The sequence below is a fragment of the Baudoinia panamericana genome, assembly GCF_000338955.1.
Source record: "Baudoinia panamericana UAMH 10762 unplaced genomic scaffold BAUCOscaffold_10, whole genome shotgun sequence".
Lineage (NCBI taxonomy): Eukaryota > Fungi > Ascomycota > Dothideomycetes > Mycosphaerellales > Teratosphaeriaceae > Baudoinia > Baudoinia panamericana.
The window spans coordinates 57,665-75,101 of NW_006911266.1; the positions used below are offsets into that span (position 1 = coordinate 57,665).

Consider the following 17,437-nt stretch of genomic DNA (forward strand, 5'->3'; position numbering starts at 1 on the left):
GGTTGGTTTGCGCTCGAAGTCTGATTGGTCGCGCATACATCATCACCGACTTCCGCCACGAACCGCGTAGGCGCACGTCCGCATCTCCCAAAGCCATAGTGGAGCGCGGTGATAGCAGGCACCTTCCAGTACTACATTCTTGCCAGCGCGCGTGCTTCCGGGCCGTTATAGCACTCCCGTGCCAGTCGCCCGCTGGATCAATGCTGGCTTGCACACTGTAAGCGCATCTTCCGGAACAGCAGTCATGATGAGCGATCCGAGTCCGCCTAGCAATTCGCGCGGCTTCCCGTCACCAACCTATGTTCGTAATGGCTATGGCACCCGCATCTCTCCCACAAGCCGGACTGTCCGTGGCGATGCATTCAGCAAGGGTGATCTGCATAGGTATAGCAATCCGTCAACTGGAGACCGCTATGGACCGCTCGTGACGTCTGCCAGCACCATACCGACACTGGCGACAAGCACCTCTGACCCGACCGCCTTCGCACCGGAGCCTCGATCAACTGCCATCTTGATCCGCAGGCTTTCCCGTACAATCAGTCGCGAAGCTCTCAACAGCATGCTCATCTTTGCTGGCGACTTGCTGGATACCACTCTGGTGCAGTCACCGTATGCCGAAGACATCGGCTTCGCGACAGCGTTCGCGCGCTTCCGGTCCGAAGCTGGCGCGTTCGACGCTCAGCAAAAGCTCCACGGCAAGCCGAATACCACAAAGGAGGCGAGCATGATAGTGGAGGTCCACAACGCGGGCAGGGCTGCATCTTTCGAGAGGCGCAACACTATCGACGGCCTTGCCAATCGTACCCAGAACAGCTCCACATCATCCGGTGGCTCTGTGGGTGGGCCCCCTTCTGGCCGTGCTCGATTCGGAAGCTCTTTTCAGTCCGAGGGCGTGTCACCGCCCGTTCCAACACCGGGATCGGGCGGCAGCGGAGACTTCCCGGTACCTGAGACAAGCCCACACTTCCAGAAACTGTTCTCACCGCAGTCGCCTTTGACGAACGGTGTTCACCACGACCACCGTATTTCCGGCAAGGCAACGATCAATGACGACTCGGTGGATGATGAGACTGGCCAGCTCCTGAATGATCCAGTTGGGTACGCTCGTAACGGTCCGCAAGCATTTCTACCGACTACGAACCCGGATGTGCTTTCTTCAAGATTTGGAAGCTTGTCCTTGTTAACGACCAACGGCAATGCGGGCGGTTTCGGCTCGCCATCCCCTGCCGCATTCACTTCGTCCCGGAATGTCGAGCCAGCGATGTCACCAACAGCACTAAGTGGAGGCGAGCAGAATGGTACGCATTCCTCGACGAATACGAGGATGCAGTACCCGCCAGTCAACCCTGCAGACCAGAACCCGCCATGCAATACTCTCTACGTCGGCAATTTGCCCATCAACACTTCCGAGGACGAGCTGAAGGCCATCTTCTCAAGGCAGCGCGGATACAAGCGGCTGTGCTTCCGCACCAAGCAGAACGGACCGATGTGTTTTGTGGAGTTTGAGGACGTCGGGTTCGCCACTCGTGCGCTGAACGACCTCTACGGCTTCGTCCTCTCGAACAGTGTCAAGGGAGGCATCCGACTGAGCTTCTCCAAGAACCCACTCGGCGTGCGCACCGGCCAAACCGGGATGGGACAGTACGGCAGCTCTGCATCTCAGAACATGCCACCGGGGCTGCAGGGCGCGGCGAACGGCCACAGCTTCAGCGCGGTATCTGGCCCTCCGCCAGGCCTTGCTTCGCCGCCGGGCCTCGCGAACAGCCAACCCTACCGCTCGGCGCCAACCAATGGAATGGACGGCATGTTCTCGAACCCGTTCAACATTCCGCTGCATGAGTTCAGCAACCACGTCGGTAAGGGTGGGCTGGATATCTACGGCAGGCCGACTCAGGAATTCATGGATCAGCTGGGGCAGCGGACATTATCTGGCGGTGTCCCACCTCAGATCGGTAACGGCAGCTTCTCAGGGGGAGTGCCCGCACAGATGGGCAGCGGCAGCTTCTCGCGAGACAATCAGAACGAATACCATGACACCCACCATCGCAACGACAATGCCAACAGTAACGGCAGCGGCTACATGCATTTACGCGATAGCCGCAACGGCTATCCGGAGTACCATCAGGTTCGCTAGTGGCGGGATCTTACTTCCAATCGACAATCTATTTTTGCACAAATCACTTCCCTTTCAGGTCTGGATATATCGGTTACGGGCGGCAGTACTAATCCCGGAGTCATCGAACAAGCAAGGAGACAGCATCATGTGGGAGGGCTCTCTGTTACGAATTCACATCTACGAGATTCCCCCTTTGCGACACTACCATTCTACGGAACTGGCATAGACATGGAATAGGCGGAGCGGCGTTTTCACTATACTTTTCATCCAGCCAAGGCATTCGTGTTACACGAGCACCGAGGGTCTGTGCTCGATGAGCCGCATTACCCGGCGCGTTCGAACAACATCGTGTGTCCTCGAGCGGGCAGGCGGGCGCGGTCGTGTCTGTCAAGGAGGGCGTATTACCTGGGCGTACTGTACGACAAGAGTGGCGCGTTGATCATTTCATTTCACACGGAGGGGCGTCGCTAGTAACAGCGCAGTGGAGAGCTTTTTGCATCGGACGGACGGCCGGCATTACTTGGACGCGAGAGCATGTAACGAGCGTGGCAATGGTAGGAGATGGCGCTCTGGGAGCGGGTGACTGTAGGGCATGGTATCGAGACTGCAAATGTATGTCGCTTCACTGGAGGTATGCATCGGCTTTACAGAGAAGATATGACATGGATTTAATTCACTGAGACGGCCTGTTCTCCTTCTCCTCTTCCTTCATCATGTTGAAAGAGCATGTGGTGTGGCGCTTCGGAGGAACGATGCACGCGCACAGCAGGACAGCTCTCTCATTTCCCGCATTGCTAGCATAGGCGCTGACACAAACCGGCATTTGCCATGCATGTTATCTTCTCTCATCCCTACCGCCAAAGCCCATACGGCCCGGCAGCGAATTTCCACAGCTTGACCGTCCCATCCTCACTCCCCGTAGCATACAACTTGCCATCGGGACTGAAACACGTCGTCCACACCGGCCCATGATGTCCCCTCCCCGTCTCCAACTCACACTCCCGATCCCAATCCCACAAATGCACCCACGTATCCGACGGACTCCCCGTGACGAACCTCCTCGCCTCGCCGTTGAGTGCAACGCTCGCCACCTCCCGATTCGTCTTGATATGCTTGATCAACTGGCCCGGTCGCGCGCCGTCGAAGAAATACACGTTCTTGCCTGCGGCCACGCTGAGCGTTCCTTCCGGGTTGTGGTCGAGGCCGGCGTTGAGTTCGCAGGATCCGGGGAGGGCGTCGATGGAGTGGGAGGCGATGCTCGTGCGGGTGCGGAGGTCCCACCACCGGATTTGCTTGTCGTCCGAGGCGGTGGTTATTATGCTCGGGTCGCGCGACCAGACGATGGATTTGATGGCGCCTTGGTGTTGGGAGTCGCCGATTTCGTAGGAGGGGGAGGCGTCTGCGGGGTTGGTGGTGGTGGTGGTGCCGTTGACGCCGTTTGTGGGCGACGCTTCGCTAGTCGCGCGGGAGAGGTCATAGACGCGCAATTTCTTCTCCATGCCACCCGTCGCCAGGACTTGAGGCTTCGCTTGCGGTGGGAAGGCGACGGCGCGAACGATGTGGTTGTGCTGTAGCGTTGCGAGCGTCTCGCCGGTGAAGGTGTCCCAGACTTTGGCTGAGAAGTCAGCGGAGCCTGTTGCGGCGAGGGTGGCGTCTTCGGAGAGGCGGGCACTCCATACGGCGCCTTTGTGGCCGATGAAGGTGCCGATCCAGTCACCAGTCAAGCCGTCACGGAGCATGGGGTTGTTGTCTTTGCAGGCGGAAATCATGTAGTACTGGCTCGCGGTGCCGGAGGAGGCGAGGAGGGAGGAGAAGGAGACGTGGGTAATGGGGCGTGAGTGGCCATGGCAGGTCAATGGGACGATCTTGGTGGTTTCTACAACATATATGAGTACACGAGATGGAGCTGGCGCATGGTTAGGTTTGCGTGCTTACCAGCAGCTACCGATGTCTCGTCTTGCCTTGTGAAGGCGAAGTCTGCCATGCTGATGGCGAGTATGCTTGCGGATCAATCAATCAATCAATCATTCAATCAATCAAAGTTATCGCCTTGAAAGGAAGGCTAATGTTTGGGGAGGGACATGAATCGTGAAATCGTCAGTCGTTCAGTGCTGGATCAACGCCACGTCTCGAATATCCCGGCGGCCAAACGCCCCATGTCCCGAACTTGCAAGTGTAAGAAAGGGAGGAAGGAGAGACTGGAGAGAGAGCGAGAGGAAGGGTAGGGATCTCCTTGTCTCATTGAGAGTCACCGTCGGGAAAGAATGTGCATGTGTGATAAAGGGGACCCTTAGCGGCTGAACCGCGGTAGTGGGATGTGGGATGTGGGATGCATGACGGGCGGAAGGTGGTCGATGTCAGGATGAAGGTGAGCGCGAGGCATATGTTGTAACTAAAGAAGAGTGTACTGGAGTGTCTCATATCTGTCTCGTGTTGGATGCATCGAGGGATGGAGGTGGAGGTGGAGACGTTGTCCATTTGAAGAAGCTGTTGCTGTTGCTGCCATGTGAATGTCTGGCGCGGGAGTTTGATTGGCTGCGGCACTGTCCAACACAGATCCCCGGGCAACTCTCGCGGCCCTGCATTGTCAACACAACCACAACGCCGCCAAGTACATAGCTACCTCATACTACACTGAGGGTTACTCGACAACATCAGCACCACGCCGACCGGGCGACCATGGAGCTGGCCATAATTGGCACTCGAGAGACGACTGATCTGAGACAGAGTGGACGACACACGATCTCATACTAGGCGGCACGAGGACACTAAGGTGAGACCGCATCTCGACCGTTACTCTCCCATATCCGGACACTGTCGCAGATCAAGATATACTGCGAGTATGCAACACTAGAAGCGCGCATCACGCAAAACCATGGCAACATCCTCTCCAATGCGCGCCGGCGCATCGCTAGCAGAGGAACTGGACTACTACAAGAAGCAATATGAGCAACTGGAAACCGACCTGGCCGACTTCCAGGCGTCCAGTAAGGAGTTGGAGGAGCAACTGGAACGCGACATCGAAGCAGCGGAGAAGAAGGAGCGCAAGCTGAAGGAGCAGGTGGAGAAGCTAGGGTTCGAGGTGGAGGAATGGAAGACGAAGCACAGGCAGGCAAAAGCAGAGGCCAATGGCGCGCAGAATGCGCTGCAGAAAGAAATCACGACGATGCGAGAGACGAACAGGTCGCTTCAGCTCAAGCTTAGAGATACCGAGGTGATTAACGACGATTACGAACGACAGGCACGGAATACCGAGTCTAGTCTCGAAGACCTCGAGAGCAAGTATAACGTTGCGATTGAGCGCAGTGTGTTGCTTGAGGAGGAAGTCAAAGTTGGCGAGCAGGAACGGGAGGCGTTGCGGATAGAGACTCAACGTCTGCGCGATGAGCTGGGCGACTTGAAGGTGGAGAGCGAGATTACTCTGGAGAAGCTGCGCTTAGCAGACAACACCATCGAGCGACTGCGGTCGCGGAAACCGAGTCCGCTGGCGGTTGAGTACCTGCGCGCAAAGAGTCCAGGCAGCGAAGCGAGTGGTAGAACTCTTGCCTCACCCACCGCTTCAACGCCTCCACCCAAATCAGACACCATGTCGGATGCGCCAACGCCACCTTCGCCTCCGTTGTCCGACGCGCCGACGCATGCCAAAGCCGAGCAACGCACGCCACTACCCAGCAAACGCAAGTCCTTCGTTCATGATGCGACATCAACGCTTAAGCCCGGTCTGTATGGCCCGCGTACTGCGCCAAAACACTCCCGCGGACCATCTATAGCGTCGAGTAACGGCAACTCCGCATCAGATTCCGTGGCCATGCGACCACCGGCTTCGCGACCGAAAAGACCTAGCGTCATGCCGTCGGAAGGTCTGCCGCGGTCAGAATCGCTCTACCAGATCAAAGCTCTACGTGGTCGCATGCAGAAGATCGAAGAGCGGGTTCAGTCCGCGCGCTCGAAGTTGCCGCCACCTGGTACGAGGACGCCGACGGGCTCGCCGCGTAATGTATCTGGACTTGGCGGTGCGGATATGCCATCTTCGGTTACGGTACGGAGGAGCGCGAGACGGCCGAGTGGGAGCGCGACTTCTTCGCTTGTGAACGATGGGACTGTAGATGGCATCACCGCAACACCAACATCACGAAGGGAGAGTCAGATAAAGCGACTTAGCTTTGGCATACCGAGACCTGCGTCATCTGCGGCAGAGCGACCGCCATCCTCCGCAATGGATCGACCGCCATCCGCATTTGATCGACCAACCTTCGTACCGAATCGGCCACCATCTGCGGCCGCGGCGAGCCGGCCCAGCAGTCGCGCGAGCATGAGCTCTGCTGGCTTCGGTGTGGTGCCCAATCGGCCGGCGAGCCGTGCGAGTATGACCCCTGCTGCGTTTGCTACGACGTCTGATCGGCCGGGAAGTCGAGCGGGCACAGGCTCGACTGGATTTAGTATGGGATCTGATCGGCCTGCAAGTCGTGCAGGCGTCAATGCTGCTGGCTTCGCTACGGCATCTGATCGGCCTGCAAGTCGAGCGGGCATGAGCTCTGCTGGCTTTGCTTCAGCACCCGATCGTCCTGCTAGCCGAGCAGGCATAAGCTCTACTGGCTTCAAAGCGGCTTCCGATCGACCGGCAAGTAGAGCAGGCGCACGGACTCCGCTTCCGCAGTACGGTACAACTACCGGGCAACCTTCGATGAGCACTCCTGGCAAGCCTGAGGCTTCGAAGCCTCGGACCAGCATGGGAGGCATGTATGCTACGATGCATGGTACACTGCGGAGCCACAGGCCATCCGCCAGTGTCTCCGAATTGAGACGGAAGGCAGCGGAGAGCGAAGACTCCACGTTCATCTCCACACCCAGCCGCAGGACGACGATGGATAGGACGGCATTATCTACGCCTAATGGTTTGTCGAAACAGCATATTGGCGGTAGTGGAGATGTTGGGGCGCAGCATTCGCCGTCACGATCACTAAGGCGAACAAGCACCAATGTGCATACGCAGAATGATGGCGCGATGAGACCACCGCCAAGGAGGAAGGCGAGTGATCTGGGCGAGACGTACTAACTCTGCAAGCTACCGGCAGTGCGGTCGTATGATGCACGGTTTAGCTGATGTGGATTGCTGAGCAGCACAAAGGCACCGGCAATCATAGAGCTAGCTGAGACGGATCACTGATCTGCTCTCAGACATCGTATGACCTCTGATACTGTAAATATTGGTAGATGTTGGGTACGCTGCAAGCGGGAACGCCGGAGTGAGGCTCTGGTGGTCGACTTGCAAAACTTCTTCGGGAGCCGTGGCTCTATATAGAGCATCGCATGCTTAGTAGCTTGCCACAAGCGAATCATCGTTACGCTGTCACCGTATATTGCGGGATGCGGACAAGCTTACAACTCGATGACACCAACATCTTGGCCCACCTCAGGTGTGTACTGGGGCTGTATACCCGTTTGCTCGCGTGCCCCTCTGCGGCTTCCGAGAGTGTGCCAGGCTCGAAGTCTTGGCTCTCCCGAAGCCGAACACATCGGCACACATCCCCTTTCGTTCCACCCTCTCCCTCCCTCATCTCCCTGCCGTCACAAGGTTCGGCTGTCTCGCTGTGATGCAGAATGCAGCGCAAAAAGGAGTCCGGCACCCCGCTGAATGCCGACGATGAATATTGCGGTTATATAACGAAGGGGGAACGTATAACGGTCAGAGACCTTTTGATAGTGCACTAGTGACGTGCTGGCGGGATTATGGTAGGTTAAATTTGGAAGCCTTGCGGCCTCCCTTACCGTTGGCCCCGAGCCGTATCCATGCGGCAATCTCGTGGTGGGTCCAACCCTTCTATCCTTCGATGAGATCCTTCCGTAGCGCGTTCTACCCTGACAGCCCAAGAATTGGGACAGACGGCGAGGTGGGAAAGCATCGACTTTATGACGATTGGGACATGTACTCTTGTAGCTGTACGGTTGGGAGGTACTTTCACCGCCGTACCTGGGGCGTTGCCCAGTCTACTGCAAGCCGCTGCAAGAAGATGTCCCCAGCGGCCTTTGTCGGCGATGGAGGTCAGGGTCTTTGATGCACTCCGCATGATTTGGGAGCGCTCAACCTGGAATTACGTTCGCTCACCGACATGCGCCCAATTTCTCATCGATCACCGTGAAATGTAGCCAGAAGTGCTGTCTTGCTGCCGCATTCGTCCGTCGAGCAATCTTCCTGACCGTTGTCACTCCCTTCACGCTGCATATAGGCTGGCGGACCTTCGTGCGGCTAAGGATAGACTAATACCGAACCGGCAGTCAAGCTGTTGGGATTCTCGTCCGTGCATCACACAGTGCGTCGGGCGAGCTTAGGAGGAATTTCTGTGTATATACCGCCGCAGTGATCCCCTCAGCGCCAGCTGATCTGACCGTTCTCGCGCCTTCTTCGCTTCCCTCCTTCTCAACATAGACCAGCGCTGCGATTGGCACTTCTCTTCTGCTGCCACGCAACACCATCCATTACAACCCTCCCTTAATAGAATCAACGCGGAGGACTTGAGAGATCGGACAGCTACCGCCCCACAAAGCTGTCCCCCTGACGATTGTCTTTTCTGGGAACCCCTCAAGCTGAACTCAGGCTGACACCGCCGCTCCTTTTCTGAGGTCAGAGCCGCAGCTGCATGACCCTTACATCGCGCTTCCTTCTGTGCTCTGCAAACTATCATTAAACCAGCGCTCTGAGACTTCTACAAACCACTGCGAACATGGCCGACGCAGTGGGCGGAGCGCCCAAGGTCAATGGCGTGAAGACGAACGGGGCCAATGGCTACCCCAGCAGTTACTCGGCCAAGTACCAATTGGCGTCTCACTTCATCGGTGGCAATGAGCTTTCCAAGGCTGCCCCGAGCAAAGTGAAGGACTTCGTGGCCGCTCATGACGGCCACACTGTAATTTCAAGTGTGAGTGAAGCGGCGGCAGAGAAGCTCGAATCGCGCGTGCGGTGATTGGAAGCGGGACTGACAAGCATGCAGGTCTTGATTGCGAACAACGGTATCGCCGCAGTCAAGGAGATTCGATCGGTTCGGAAATGGGCATACGAGACCTTTGGCGACGAGCGGGCCATCCAGTTCACTGTGATGGCCACGCCAGAGGATTTGGCGGCAAACGCCGACTATATCCGTATGGCTGACCAGTATGTCGAGGTGCCCGGTGGCACCAACAACAACAACTACGCCAACGTGGAGCTCATCGTGGACGTGGCCGAGCGGATGAACGTCCACGCTGTGTGGGCAGGATGGTGAGACATCGATGCTGCCAGTCCTCGAATGTGCTGAGCTGATGAAATTATTCAGGGGTCACGCATCCGAAAACCCGAAACTCCCAGAATCTTTGGCAGCGTCGCCGAAGAGGATCATCTTCATTGGCCCGCCTGGCTCAGCCATGCGATCGCTTGGTGACAAGATTTCTTCTACGATTGTCGCACAGCACGCCGGTGTGCCTTGCATTCCGTGGTCCGGTACCGGCGTTGATGAGGTCGCTGTTGACGACAAGGGTATCGTCACTGTCGAGGACGATGTCTACGACAAGGGCTGCGTCCACTCCGTCCAGGAAGGTCTGGAGGCTGCTCGCAAAATCGGCTTCCCCGTCATGGTCAAGGCCTCCGAAGGTGGTGGTGGCAAGGGTATCCGCAAGGTGGATAACGAGGACAACTTCGAGCAGCTGTACAAGGCTGCGGCAAGCGAGATCCCGGGTTCGCCAATCTTTATCATGAAGCTCGCTGGCCAAGCACGGCATTTGGAAGTCCAGCTGCTGGCTGACCAGTACGGCAACAACATCTCCATCTTTGGCCGTGATTGTTCCGTCCAGCGAAGACATCAAAAGATCATTGAAGAGGCACCGGTCACGATTGCCAGCCAGAAGACCTTCCAGTCTATGGCTGACGCTGCTGTCTCGCTCGGACGATTGGTCGGTTACGTGTCCGCCGGTACCGTCGAATACCTATACTCGCACTCCGACGACAAGTTCTACTTCCTCGAGCTGAACCCGCGTCTCCAGGTCGAGCATCCCACTACGGAGATGGTGTCAGGCGTCAACATTCCGGCTGCTCAGCTGATGGTTGCTATGGGTATCCCTCTCCACCGCATCCGTGACATTCGGTTGCTCTACGGTGCGGACCCGCACACTGCCAGCGAGATCGACTTCAACTTCTCCAAGGAAGACACTTCTCTCAAGCAGCGCCGGCCGCAACCGAAGGGTCACTGCACAGCCTGCCGTATCACCTCCGAAGATCCTGGTGAAGGCTTCAAGCCCTCCTCTGGTACCATGCACGAGTTGAACTTCAGGTCATCCAGCAATGTCTGGGGTTACTTCTCCGTCGGTGCCGCCTCCTCGATCCACAACTTCTCCGACTCGCAGTTCGGCCACATCTTTGCGTATGGCGAGAACAGACAAGCGTCGCGGAAGCACATGGTCGTCGCGCTGAAAGAGCTGAGCATTCGTGGTGACTTCAGGACAACCGTGGAGTACCTCATCAAGCTGTTGGAGACACCGGCTTTCGAGGACAACACCATCACGACCGGCTGGCTTGATGAGCTGATCAGCAAGAAGTTGACGGCTGAGCGACCAGACCCCATGGTCGCTGTCATCTGTGGTGCCCTCACCAAGGCCCACATGGCCAGCGAGCAGTGCATCACCGAGTACCGCGTTGGCCTTGAGAAGGGTCAAACGCCAAGCAAGGATATCTTGAAGACTGTCTTCCCCATCGAGTTCATCTACGAAGGCCAGAAGTACAAGTTCACCGCCACGCGCTCCAGCTCCGACAGCTACACCCTCTTCATCAACGGCAGCAAGGCTCTTGTTGGCATCCGGCCGCTCACAGACGGCGGTCTGCTGATCCTTCTTGGTGGACGCTCGCACAGCGTCTATTGGAAGGAGGAGGTTGGTGCCATCCGCATGTCCGTGGATGGCAAGACGTGCCTGCTTGAGCAAGAGAACGACCCGACTCAGCTCCGCACGCCGTCTCCAGGTAAGCTTGTCAAGTACACTGTCGAGAACGGTGAGCACGTGAAGAAGGGTCAGGCCTTCGCCGAAGTTGAGGTCATGAAGATGTACATGCCTCTCCTCGCGCAAGAAGATGGTCTGGTCAACCTCATCAAGCAGCCGGGTGCGACTCTCGAGGCCGGTGACACCATCGGTATACTCGCACTTGACGACCCGTCGAAGGTCAAGTCTGCGCAGCCCTTCCTTGGCCAGCTTCCAGAGTTTGGCCACCCGACCGTGCTCGGTAACAAGCCGCCACAGCGATTCGCCTACCTCTTCAGCGTTCTCCAGCACATCCTCCAGGGTTATGACAACCAAGTCATCATGGCCTCGACGCTCAAGGATCTCATCGCAGTCCTGCGCGACCCCGAGCTCCCCTACGGAGAGTGGAACGCCCAGGCGTCTGCGCTGCATTCTCGTATGCCGCAGAAGCTTGACACTCTTTTCGAAGAGACCATCAAGCGCGCCCACGGCCGCCAGGCCGAGTTCCCGGCGAAGCAGCTGCAAAGAGCGTTTGACAAGTTCTTGCAGGAGAATGTTTCGCGCGGTGACGCTGACCTACTCCGCACGACCTTGGCTCCTCTCATGCAGATCATGACCAAATACAACGATGGCTTGAAGGCGCACGAGTTCGGAGTTATGAACATGCTCTTCGAGCAGTACGTGGCCGTGGAGAGCATCTTCTCCGCCCGCCAGAGCCGTGACGAAGAGGTCATCTTGGCGCTGCGCGATGCGAATAAGGACAAGGTCATCAACGTCGTTCAGACTGTCCTCTCGCACACCCGCGCTAACGCGAAGAACAACCTCATTGTTGCCATCCTTCAAGCATACAGGCCCAACCAGCCAGGCGTCGGCGATGTTGCCAAGTACTTCCGCCCGGCGCTGCAGAAGCTGGCCGAGCTCGAAGGTCGAGCAACCGCCAAGGTTGCGCTCAAGGCTCGTGAGCTGTCTATTCAGTGCGCGATGCCGTCGCTTGAGGAGCGTACCACCCAGATGGAGCACATTCTCCGCTCCGCTGTAATCGAGTCCAAGTACGGCGAGAGCGGCTGGGACCACAGGGAGCCCAACTTCAACGTCATCAAGGAGGTCGTGGATTCGCAGTACACCGTCTTCGACGTGCTGCCGCACTTCTTCGTTCACCAGGATCCGTGGGTGTCGCTTGCAGCGATGGAGGTCTACATTCGCCGCGCCTACCGTGCGTACCAGCTGAAGACGATCGACTACGTGGTCGACGATGATACGCCATACGTGCTGGCTTGGGACTTCGCTCTTAGGAAGGTCGGCGAGTCCGCCTTCGGTCTGCCCATCGAGTCGTCGCATCCATCGACACCAGGCACTCCTGGCGAAGGCATGCAGCGTGTTCACTCCATCAGTGACATGAGCTACCTCAGTCGTCAAACCGGCGCTGGGGAACCAACACGAAAGGGCGCAATCGTTCCGGTCAGCTTCATTGACGAGGCCGATGAGGTCCTCATGAAGGCCCTCGAGACCTTCCCCGACTCTGGCGGGAAAGCCGACAGGAAGGAAGCCCCTGGAGCCTCACTCATGGCGGACCTCTCCCGGAGACGCGCTCCAGGTATTGCCATTGAGCGACCACAGCATGATGATGAGCTTACGAACGTGTGCAACGTTGCCGTCCGGGACACTGAAGGCATGGATGACAAGGAGGTCCTCCAAAGGCTGAACTCCATCGTCGAAGACTACAAGACTGAATTGCTTGCTCGCCGTGTGCGACGTCTGACATTCATCTGTGGTCACCGTGATGGCACCTACCCAGGCTACTTCACATTCCGCGGCCCGACCTATGAGGAAGACCTCAACCTTCGCCACAGCGAACCCGCTCTCGCTTTCCAGCTTGAGCTTGGACGTCTCAGCAACTTCAACATCAAGCCAGTCTTCACTGAGAACCGCAACATCCACATGTACGAGGCCGTCGGCAAGAACGCCGAGAACGACAAGCGCTACTTTGCCCGCGCTGTTGTCAGGCCTGGCCGCCTCCGGGAGGACATCCCGACCGCTGAGTACATGATGAGCGAGGCTGATAGGCTCATGACCGACATCCTGGATGCCATGGAGATTGTTGGCAACAACAACTCCGACATGAACCACATCTTCATCAACTTCGTCGCCGTCTTCCCGCTGCAGCCTAGCGAGATCGAGCAGGCGCTTGCCGGCTTCCTTGACCGCTTCGGTCGCCGTGCCTGGAGACTCCGTGTCACCGGCGCTGAGATCCGCATCATCTGCACGGACTCGAACGGCCAGCCGTACCCGCTCAGAGTGGTCATCACCAACACCTCCGGATACATCATCCAAGTTGAGCTGTATGAGGAGCGGAAGTCCGAGAAGGGCAATGACTGGTTCTTCCACAGCATTGGCGGCACGACCAAGATTGGCTCGATGCATCTTCGCCCAGTGTCTGCGCCATACGAGACCAAGGGTGCCCTTCAGCCCAAGCGCTACAAGGCCCACATCATGGGTACGCAGTACGTCTACGACTTCCCAGAGTTGTTCCGCCAGGCCATCGAGATCAGCTGGAGGACCACCGTCGCACAGCACCCTGGCCTGCAGGACAAGCAGCCAGTGCAGGGTGAGTGCATTGAGTACAGCGAGCTCGTGATTGATGACTCCGACAACCTTGCCGAAGTCAACCGCGAGCCCGGCACCAATACCATTGGTATGATCGGCTGGATTGTGACGGCGAAGACTCCCGAGTACCCGCGTGGCCGCAAGTTCATCATTGTTGCCAACGACATCACCTTCAAGATCGGCTCGTTCGGTCCCCAGGAAGACCGCTTCTTCCATAAGTGCTCCGAGCTTGCCCGCAAGATGGGTATCCCGCGTATCTACTTGTCTGCCAACTCCGGTGCTCGCATTGGCATGGCTGAGGAGCTGATCCCCCACTTCTCCGTGGCATGGAAGGATCCCTCGCGCCCAGAAGCTGGCTTTGACTACCTCTATCTTACTCCCGAGAAGAAGGCGCGCTTCGAGGATGGCTCGCTCAAGCACGTCATCACCAAGGAGGTCAAGGTCAACGGCGAGACCCGCCACATGATCACAACCATTGTCGGTGCTGAGGAGGGTCTTGGTGTGGAGTGTTTGAAGGGCTCTGGTCTCATCGCCGGTGAGACATCGCGTGCTTACGAGGATATTTTCACTATCACGCTTGTCACCTGCCGTTCCGTCGGTATCGGTGCCTACCTCGTTCGCCTCGGCCAGCGTGCCATCCAGATCGAGGGCCAGCCCATCATTCTCACTGGTGCTCCGGCCATCAACAAGCTACTCGGTCGCGAAGTTTACACCAGCAACCTGCAACTTGGTGGCACGCAGATCATGTACAAGAACGGTGTTTCGCACATGACTGCCAACGACGACTTCGAGGGTGTTTCCAAGATCGTGCGATGGATGTCGTTCGTACCGGACAAGAAGGGCAACCCGGTCCCCATCTCGCCATCTGTGGACACCTGGGATCGCGACGTCACTTTTATGCCGGTGCAGAAGGTGCCATACGATGTTCGCCACCTCATTGCTGGTCAGGAAACCGACAGCGGCTTCTTGTCTGGTCTCTTTGACAAGAACTCGTTCGAGGAGGCGCTCGGCGGCTGGGCTCGCACCGTTGTCGTCGGTCGTGCCCGCCTTGGCGGCATTCCCGTGGGTGTGATCGGTGTCGAGACTCGCTCTGTCGAGAACGTCTCGCCTGCCGACCCTGCCAACCCCGACTCAATCGAGCAGGTTACCAACGAGGCTGGTGGTGTCTGGTACCCCAACAGTGCCTTCAAGACCGCTCAGGCCATCCGTGACTTCAACAACGGTGAGCAGCTTCCGCTCATGATCCTCGCCAACTGGCGTGGTTTCTCTGGCGGTCAACGTGACATGTACAACGAGGTTTTGAAGTACGGTTCGTACATTGTTGATGCGCTCGTCAAGTACGAGCAACCCATCTTCGTGTACATCCCGCCGTTTGGTGAGCTGCGTGGTGGTTCATGGGTAAGTCAAATCAACATGGTACATTGAGAACCCTGAAGACTAACATATCTGCAGGTCGTCGTCGACCCCACTATCAACCCGCAAATGATGGAGATGTACGCTGACGAGGACGCTCGTGGTGGTGTTCTCGAGCCGGAGGGTATCGTTGGCATCAAGTACCGCAAGGAACGTCAACTCGAGACCATGGCTCGCCTGGATCAAACGTACGGTGAACTCAAGCGCCGCTCGTTGGAGAAGGGCATCAGCGCCGAGGAAGCCACTGAGATCAAGAACAAGATGACGGAGCGCGAGCACTTGCTCCTGCCGGTCTATCTGCAGATTTCTCTGCAATACGCTGACCTCCATGACCGAGCTGGCCGCATGAAGGCGAAGGACACCATCCGCATGCCTCTGCAGTGGATCAACGCCCGCCGCTTCTTCTACTGGCGTCTTCGCCGCCGCTTGAACGAGGAGTACGTCCTCAAGCGCATGGCGGCTTCGCAGTCCAAGGAGCTGCAGAGCCGGGCTGGCAGCCTCAAGACGCTTGAGGCATGGTCAAGCCTGCCGCACTTCGGCACCGATGACATGAACGTGGCGATGTGGTACGAGGAGAACAGGAAGACCATCCACGATAAGATTGAAAACATGAAAACAGATGCTGTGGCTTACGATGTCGCTTCGCTTATGCGCAGCAACAAGTCGGGCGGTCTGAAGGGTGTGGCGCAGGTGCTGAGCATGCTCCCGGTCGCGGAGAAGGAAGAGGTGCTCAAGTGGTTGTCGAAGGCATAGAAAGACAATATAAGGGGTGGACGCATTGCTGGTTGAAACAGTACGGAGTGTAATTGGCATGTACATTGCGGAGGCGCTTGTGCTTGGGATGGGATTACTGCAGGTGTTTGTGCTCGTTGGGTTATGGGTATGAAATAGATAAAGCGTATCTCGTTGCACACTTCAGTCACTTTCCTGGACGAATAATATTCTCACTTCACGACAGATGTGCCATTCACTTTCGGAAGCTGAACACCAAATTCAGCTTCCTCGTTATGAAATAAGCTTGCTGCATCCCAACAACAAGGACATTCATTCGAGCCTCGCTCGCATCATCCGCAGTGATCTGGTTGTGCTAGGCTTCCCAACACCAATCCCCTCCCAATGCTCTTGTGGTGGCACTGGAGCCCGCGCTCGTCGTGATGGCGGGCATGAGATCTACGATGGGTGTTCACAAGGGCTTGTGAACGCGAGTCTGTTCCTGCCACGCCGTAACCGTGGGAGCACTCCACTAATGTGACTTCGCAGGTCGTTTGAAACCCAAGAGTTTGCGGATCTCACGGTGACATGCGCCGATCGTAGCTTCAAAGTGCACAAGGCCGTTATCGGCACCCCAGTACGAGTTCTTCTACAAGGCATGCGGTGGGGCGTGCAGTACCCTTTGGCAGCGGGAAAGCCATCAACTGACAACGCGCAGGAAGCGTCATCCAACACGAGCACTCTCCATGACGACGATCCCGACACCGTCGAGTATCTGCTACGTGCTGTCTACGGCATTGGACTACACGCTGGATCAAGACACTTCGGACACTAGAAGGTCAGGCCTCGTTCACGACGTGCTTATGTTCTTCGTCGCCGGAAAGTATCTTGTGCGGCTATTGCAAGACCTTGCAGCGTCGCGCTCTGAGGATTGTGTCGCAGACGACTGACATACGAATGCCTTCCGCGTCGCCATCGAGGTCTTATACTCCAACGGCGCCGAGGCCGGCACTGCTCTCAAGATGATTGTCATTGACACGGTGGCGTAGCAGTCTACGGAGTTGATTAAAACAGCGGTCCGGACGACCACTTTAAGCGGGCAATGCGCGGAGTGCCTTCTCTGGGTAGGGACGTTGTCGGAACCCTGGCAAGTGGGAATCGGTTACCTTGCACTTTGTTTGGCGATGAGGAACACATAAGCGACTTCAATTGGTACCGACGTCCAGGGAAACCACTGCATCGAGAATGATGTCCGTGCTGTCCTTGGTGTACGCAAAACTGTTGACAATGGACTTGATCATTCTGTTTCCTCGTAACATTTCGGAGCAGGAGAACCAGGATGTGTGAAATTACACATGCTTAGCCGATCTGCTTAGTACATTGTACCTAGCAAGCCCGGCATCGGGTGTGGATGAAGAGAGGAAGCTGGCCGAGGGCGATCGCTCCGCCCTTGAGAAGGCTATTGCGTAAGCGAGGCGACGCATGTTCCTGAGCGACGTGCATTCCCGCAGTCAAAGATGCATCACAGCCAGACGCATGTTGGAAGTCGTAGATAATGGAAGCTGTGCATTGATCATCTAGTAGCACAGATGTAAAGTCCACATATCTACGAGA

General features: G+C 57.0%; 6 protein-coding genes across 6 annotated transcripts; 5 read left to right on the top strand and 1 right to left on the bottom strand.

The window, feature by feature from the left end:
* Window positions 1-454: 454 nt before the first annotated feature.
* BAUCODRAFT_48247 (uncharacterized protein) lies at window positions 455-1,786 on the top strand (the record flags this gene model as incomplete). Its single annotated transcript, XM_007680532.1, has 1 exon — window positions 455-1,786. A coding segment is annotated over one exon (1,332 nt), but the record flags the coding sequence as incomplete, so codon positions are not given.
* Window positions 1,787-2,550: 764 nt separating this feature from the next.
* Window positions 2,551-4,545, bottom strand: BAUCODRAFT_205414 (uncharacterized protein). The gene is made up of 2 exons (XM_007680651.1): window positions 4,052-4,545; window positions 2,551-3,992 (listed from the first exon to the last, which is right to left on the bottom strand). The coding sequence occupies exons 1-2, from the start codon at window positions 4,098-4,100 to the stop codon at window positions 2,968-2,970; spliced, it is 1,074 nt and encodes a 357-aa protein (XP_007678841.1). The 5' UTR covers window positions 4,101-4,545; the 3' UTR covers window positions 2,551-2,967.
* A 48-nt stretch (window positions 4,546-4,593) lies between these two features.
* Window positions 4,594-7,172, top strand: BAUCODRAFT_112182 (uncharacterized protein; the record flags this gene model as incomplete). The annotated part of the gene is made up of 4 exons (XM_007680652.1): window positions 4,594-6,258; window positions 6,313-6,447; window positions 6,721-7,046; window positions 7,110-7,172. The coding sequence occupies exons 1-4, from the start codon at window positions 4,992-4,994 to the stop codon at window positions 7,170-7,172; spliced, it is 1,791 nt and encodes a 596-aa protein (XP_007678842.1). The 5' UTR covers window positions 4,594-4,991.
* A 188-nt stretch (window positions 7,173-7,360) lies between these two features.
* Window positions 7,361-7,922, top strand: BAUCODRAFT_36198 (uncharacterized protein). Its single transcript, XM_007680389.1, has 2 exons — window positions 7,361-7,410; window positions 7,500-7,922. Exon 2 carries the CDS (start codon window positions 7,506-7,508, stop codon window positions 7,749-7,751), a length of 246 nt encoding a protein of 81 aa, XP_007678579.1. The 5' UTR covers window positions 7,361-7,410; window positions 7,500-7,505; the 3' UTR covers window positions 7,752-7,922.
* Window positions 7,923-8,342: 420 nt separating this feature from the next.
* Window positions 8,343-15,940, top strand: BAUCODRAFT_36199 (uncharacterized protein). The gene is made up of 4 exons (XM_007680390.1): window positions 8,343-9,033; window positions 9,106-9,371; window positions 9,427-15,097; window positions 15,152-15,940. The coding sequence occupies exons 1-4, from the start codon at window positions 8,839-8,841 to the stop codon at window positions 15,863-15,865; spliced, it is 6,846 nt and encodes a 2,281-aa protein (XP_007678580.1). The 5' UTR covers window positions 8,343-8,838; the 3' UTR covers window positions 15,866-15,940.
* Window positions 15,941-16,569: 629 nt separating this feature from the next.
* BAUCODRAFT_124506 (uncharacterized protein) lies at window positions 16,570-16,773 on the top strand (the record flags this gene model as incomplete). The annotated part of the gene is made up of 1 exon (XM_007680653.1): window positions 16,570-16,773. One exon carries the CDS (start codon window positions 16,570-16,572, stop codon window positions 16,771-16,773), a length of 204 nt encoding a protein of 67 aa, XP_007678843.1.
* Window positions 16,774-17,437: the final 664 nt, after the last annotated feature.

What these genes read in the sequence shown, in the direction of transcription:
- BAUCODRAFT_205414 (XM_007680651.1), bottom strand. Translation starts at nt 4,100, where the DNA reads ATGGCAGACTTCGCCTTCACAAGGCAAGACGAGACATCGGTAGCTGCT. An exon ending in CGAGACATCGGTAGCTGCTG is followed by an intron (nt 3,993 to 4,051) that starts GTAAGCACGCAA and finishes TATATGTTGTAG; the next exon opens with AAACCACCAAGATCGTCCCA.
- BAUCODRAFT_36198 (XM_007680389.1), top strand. Translation starts at nt 7,506, where the DNA reads ATGACACCAACATCTTGGCCCACCTCAGGTGTGTACTGGGGCTGTATA.
- BAUCODRAFT_36199 (XM_007680390.1), top strand. Translation starts at nt 8,839, where the DNA reads ATGGCCGACGCAGTGGGCGGAGCGCCCAAGGTCAATGGCGTGAAGACG. An exon ending in CACGCTGTGTGGGCAGGATG is followed by an intron (nt 9,372 to 9,426) that starts GTGAGACATCGA and finishes GAAATTATTCAG; the next exon opens with GGGTCACGCATCCGAAAACC. An exon ending in AGCTGCGTGGTGGTTCATGG is followed by an intron (nt 15,098 to 15,151) that starts GTAAGTCAAATC and finishes ACATATCTGCAG; the next exon opens with GTCGTCGTCGACCCCACTAT.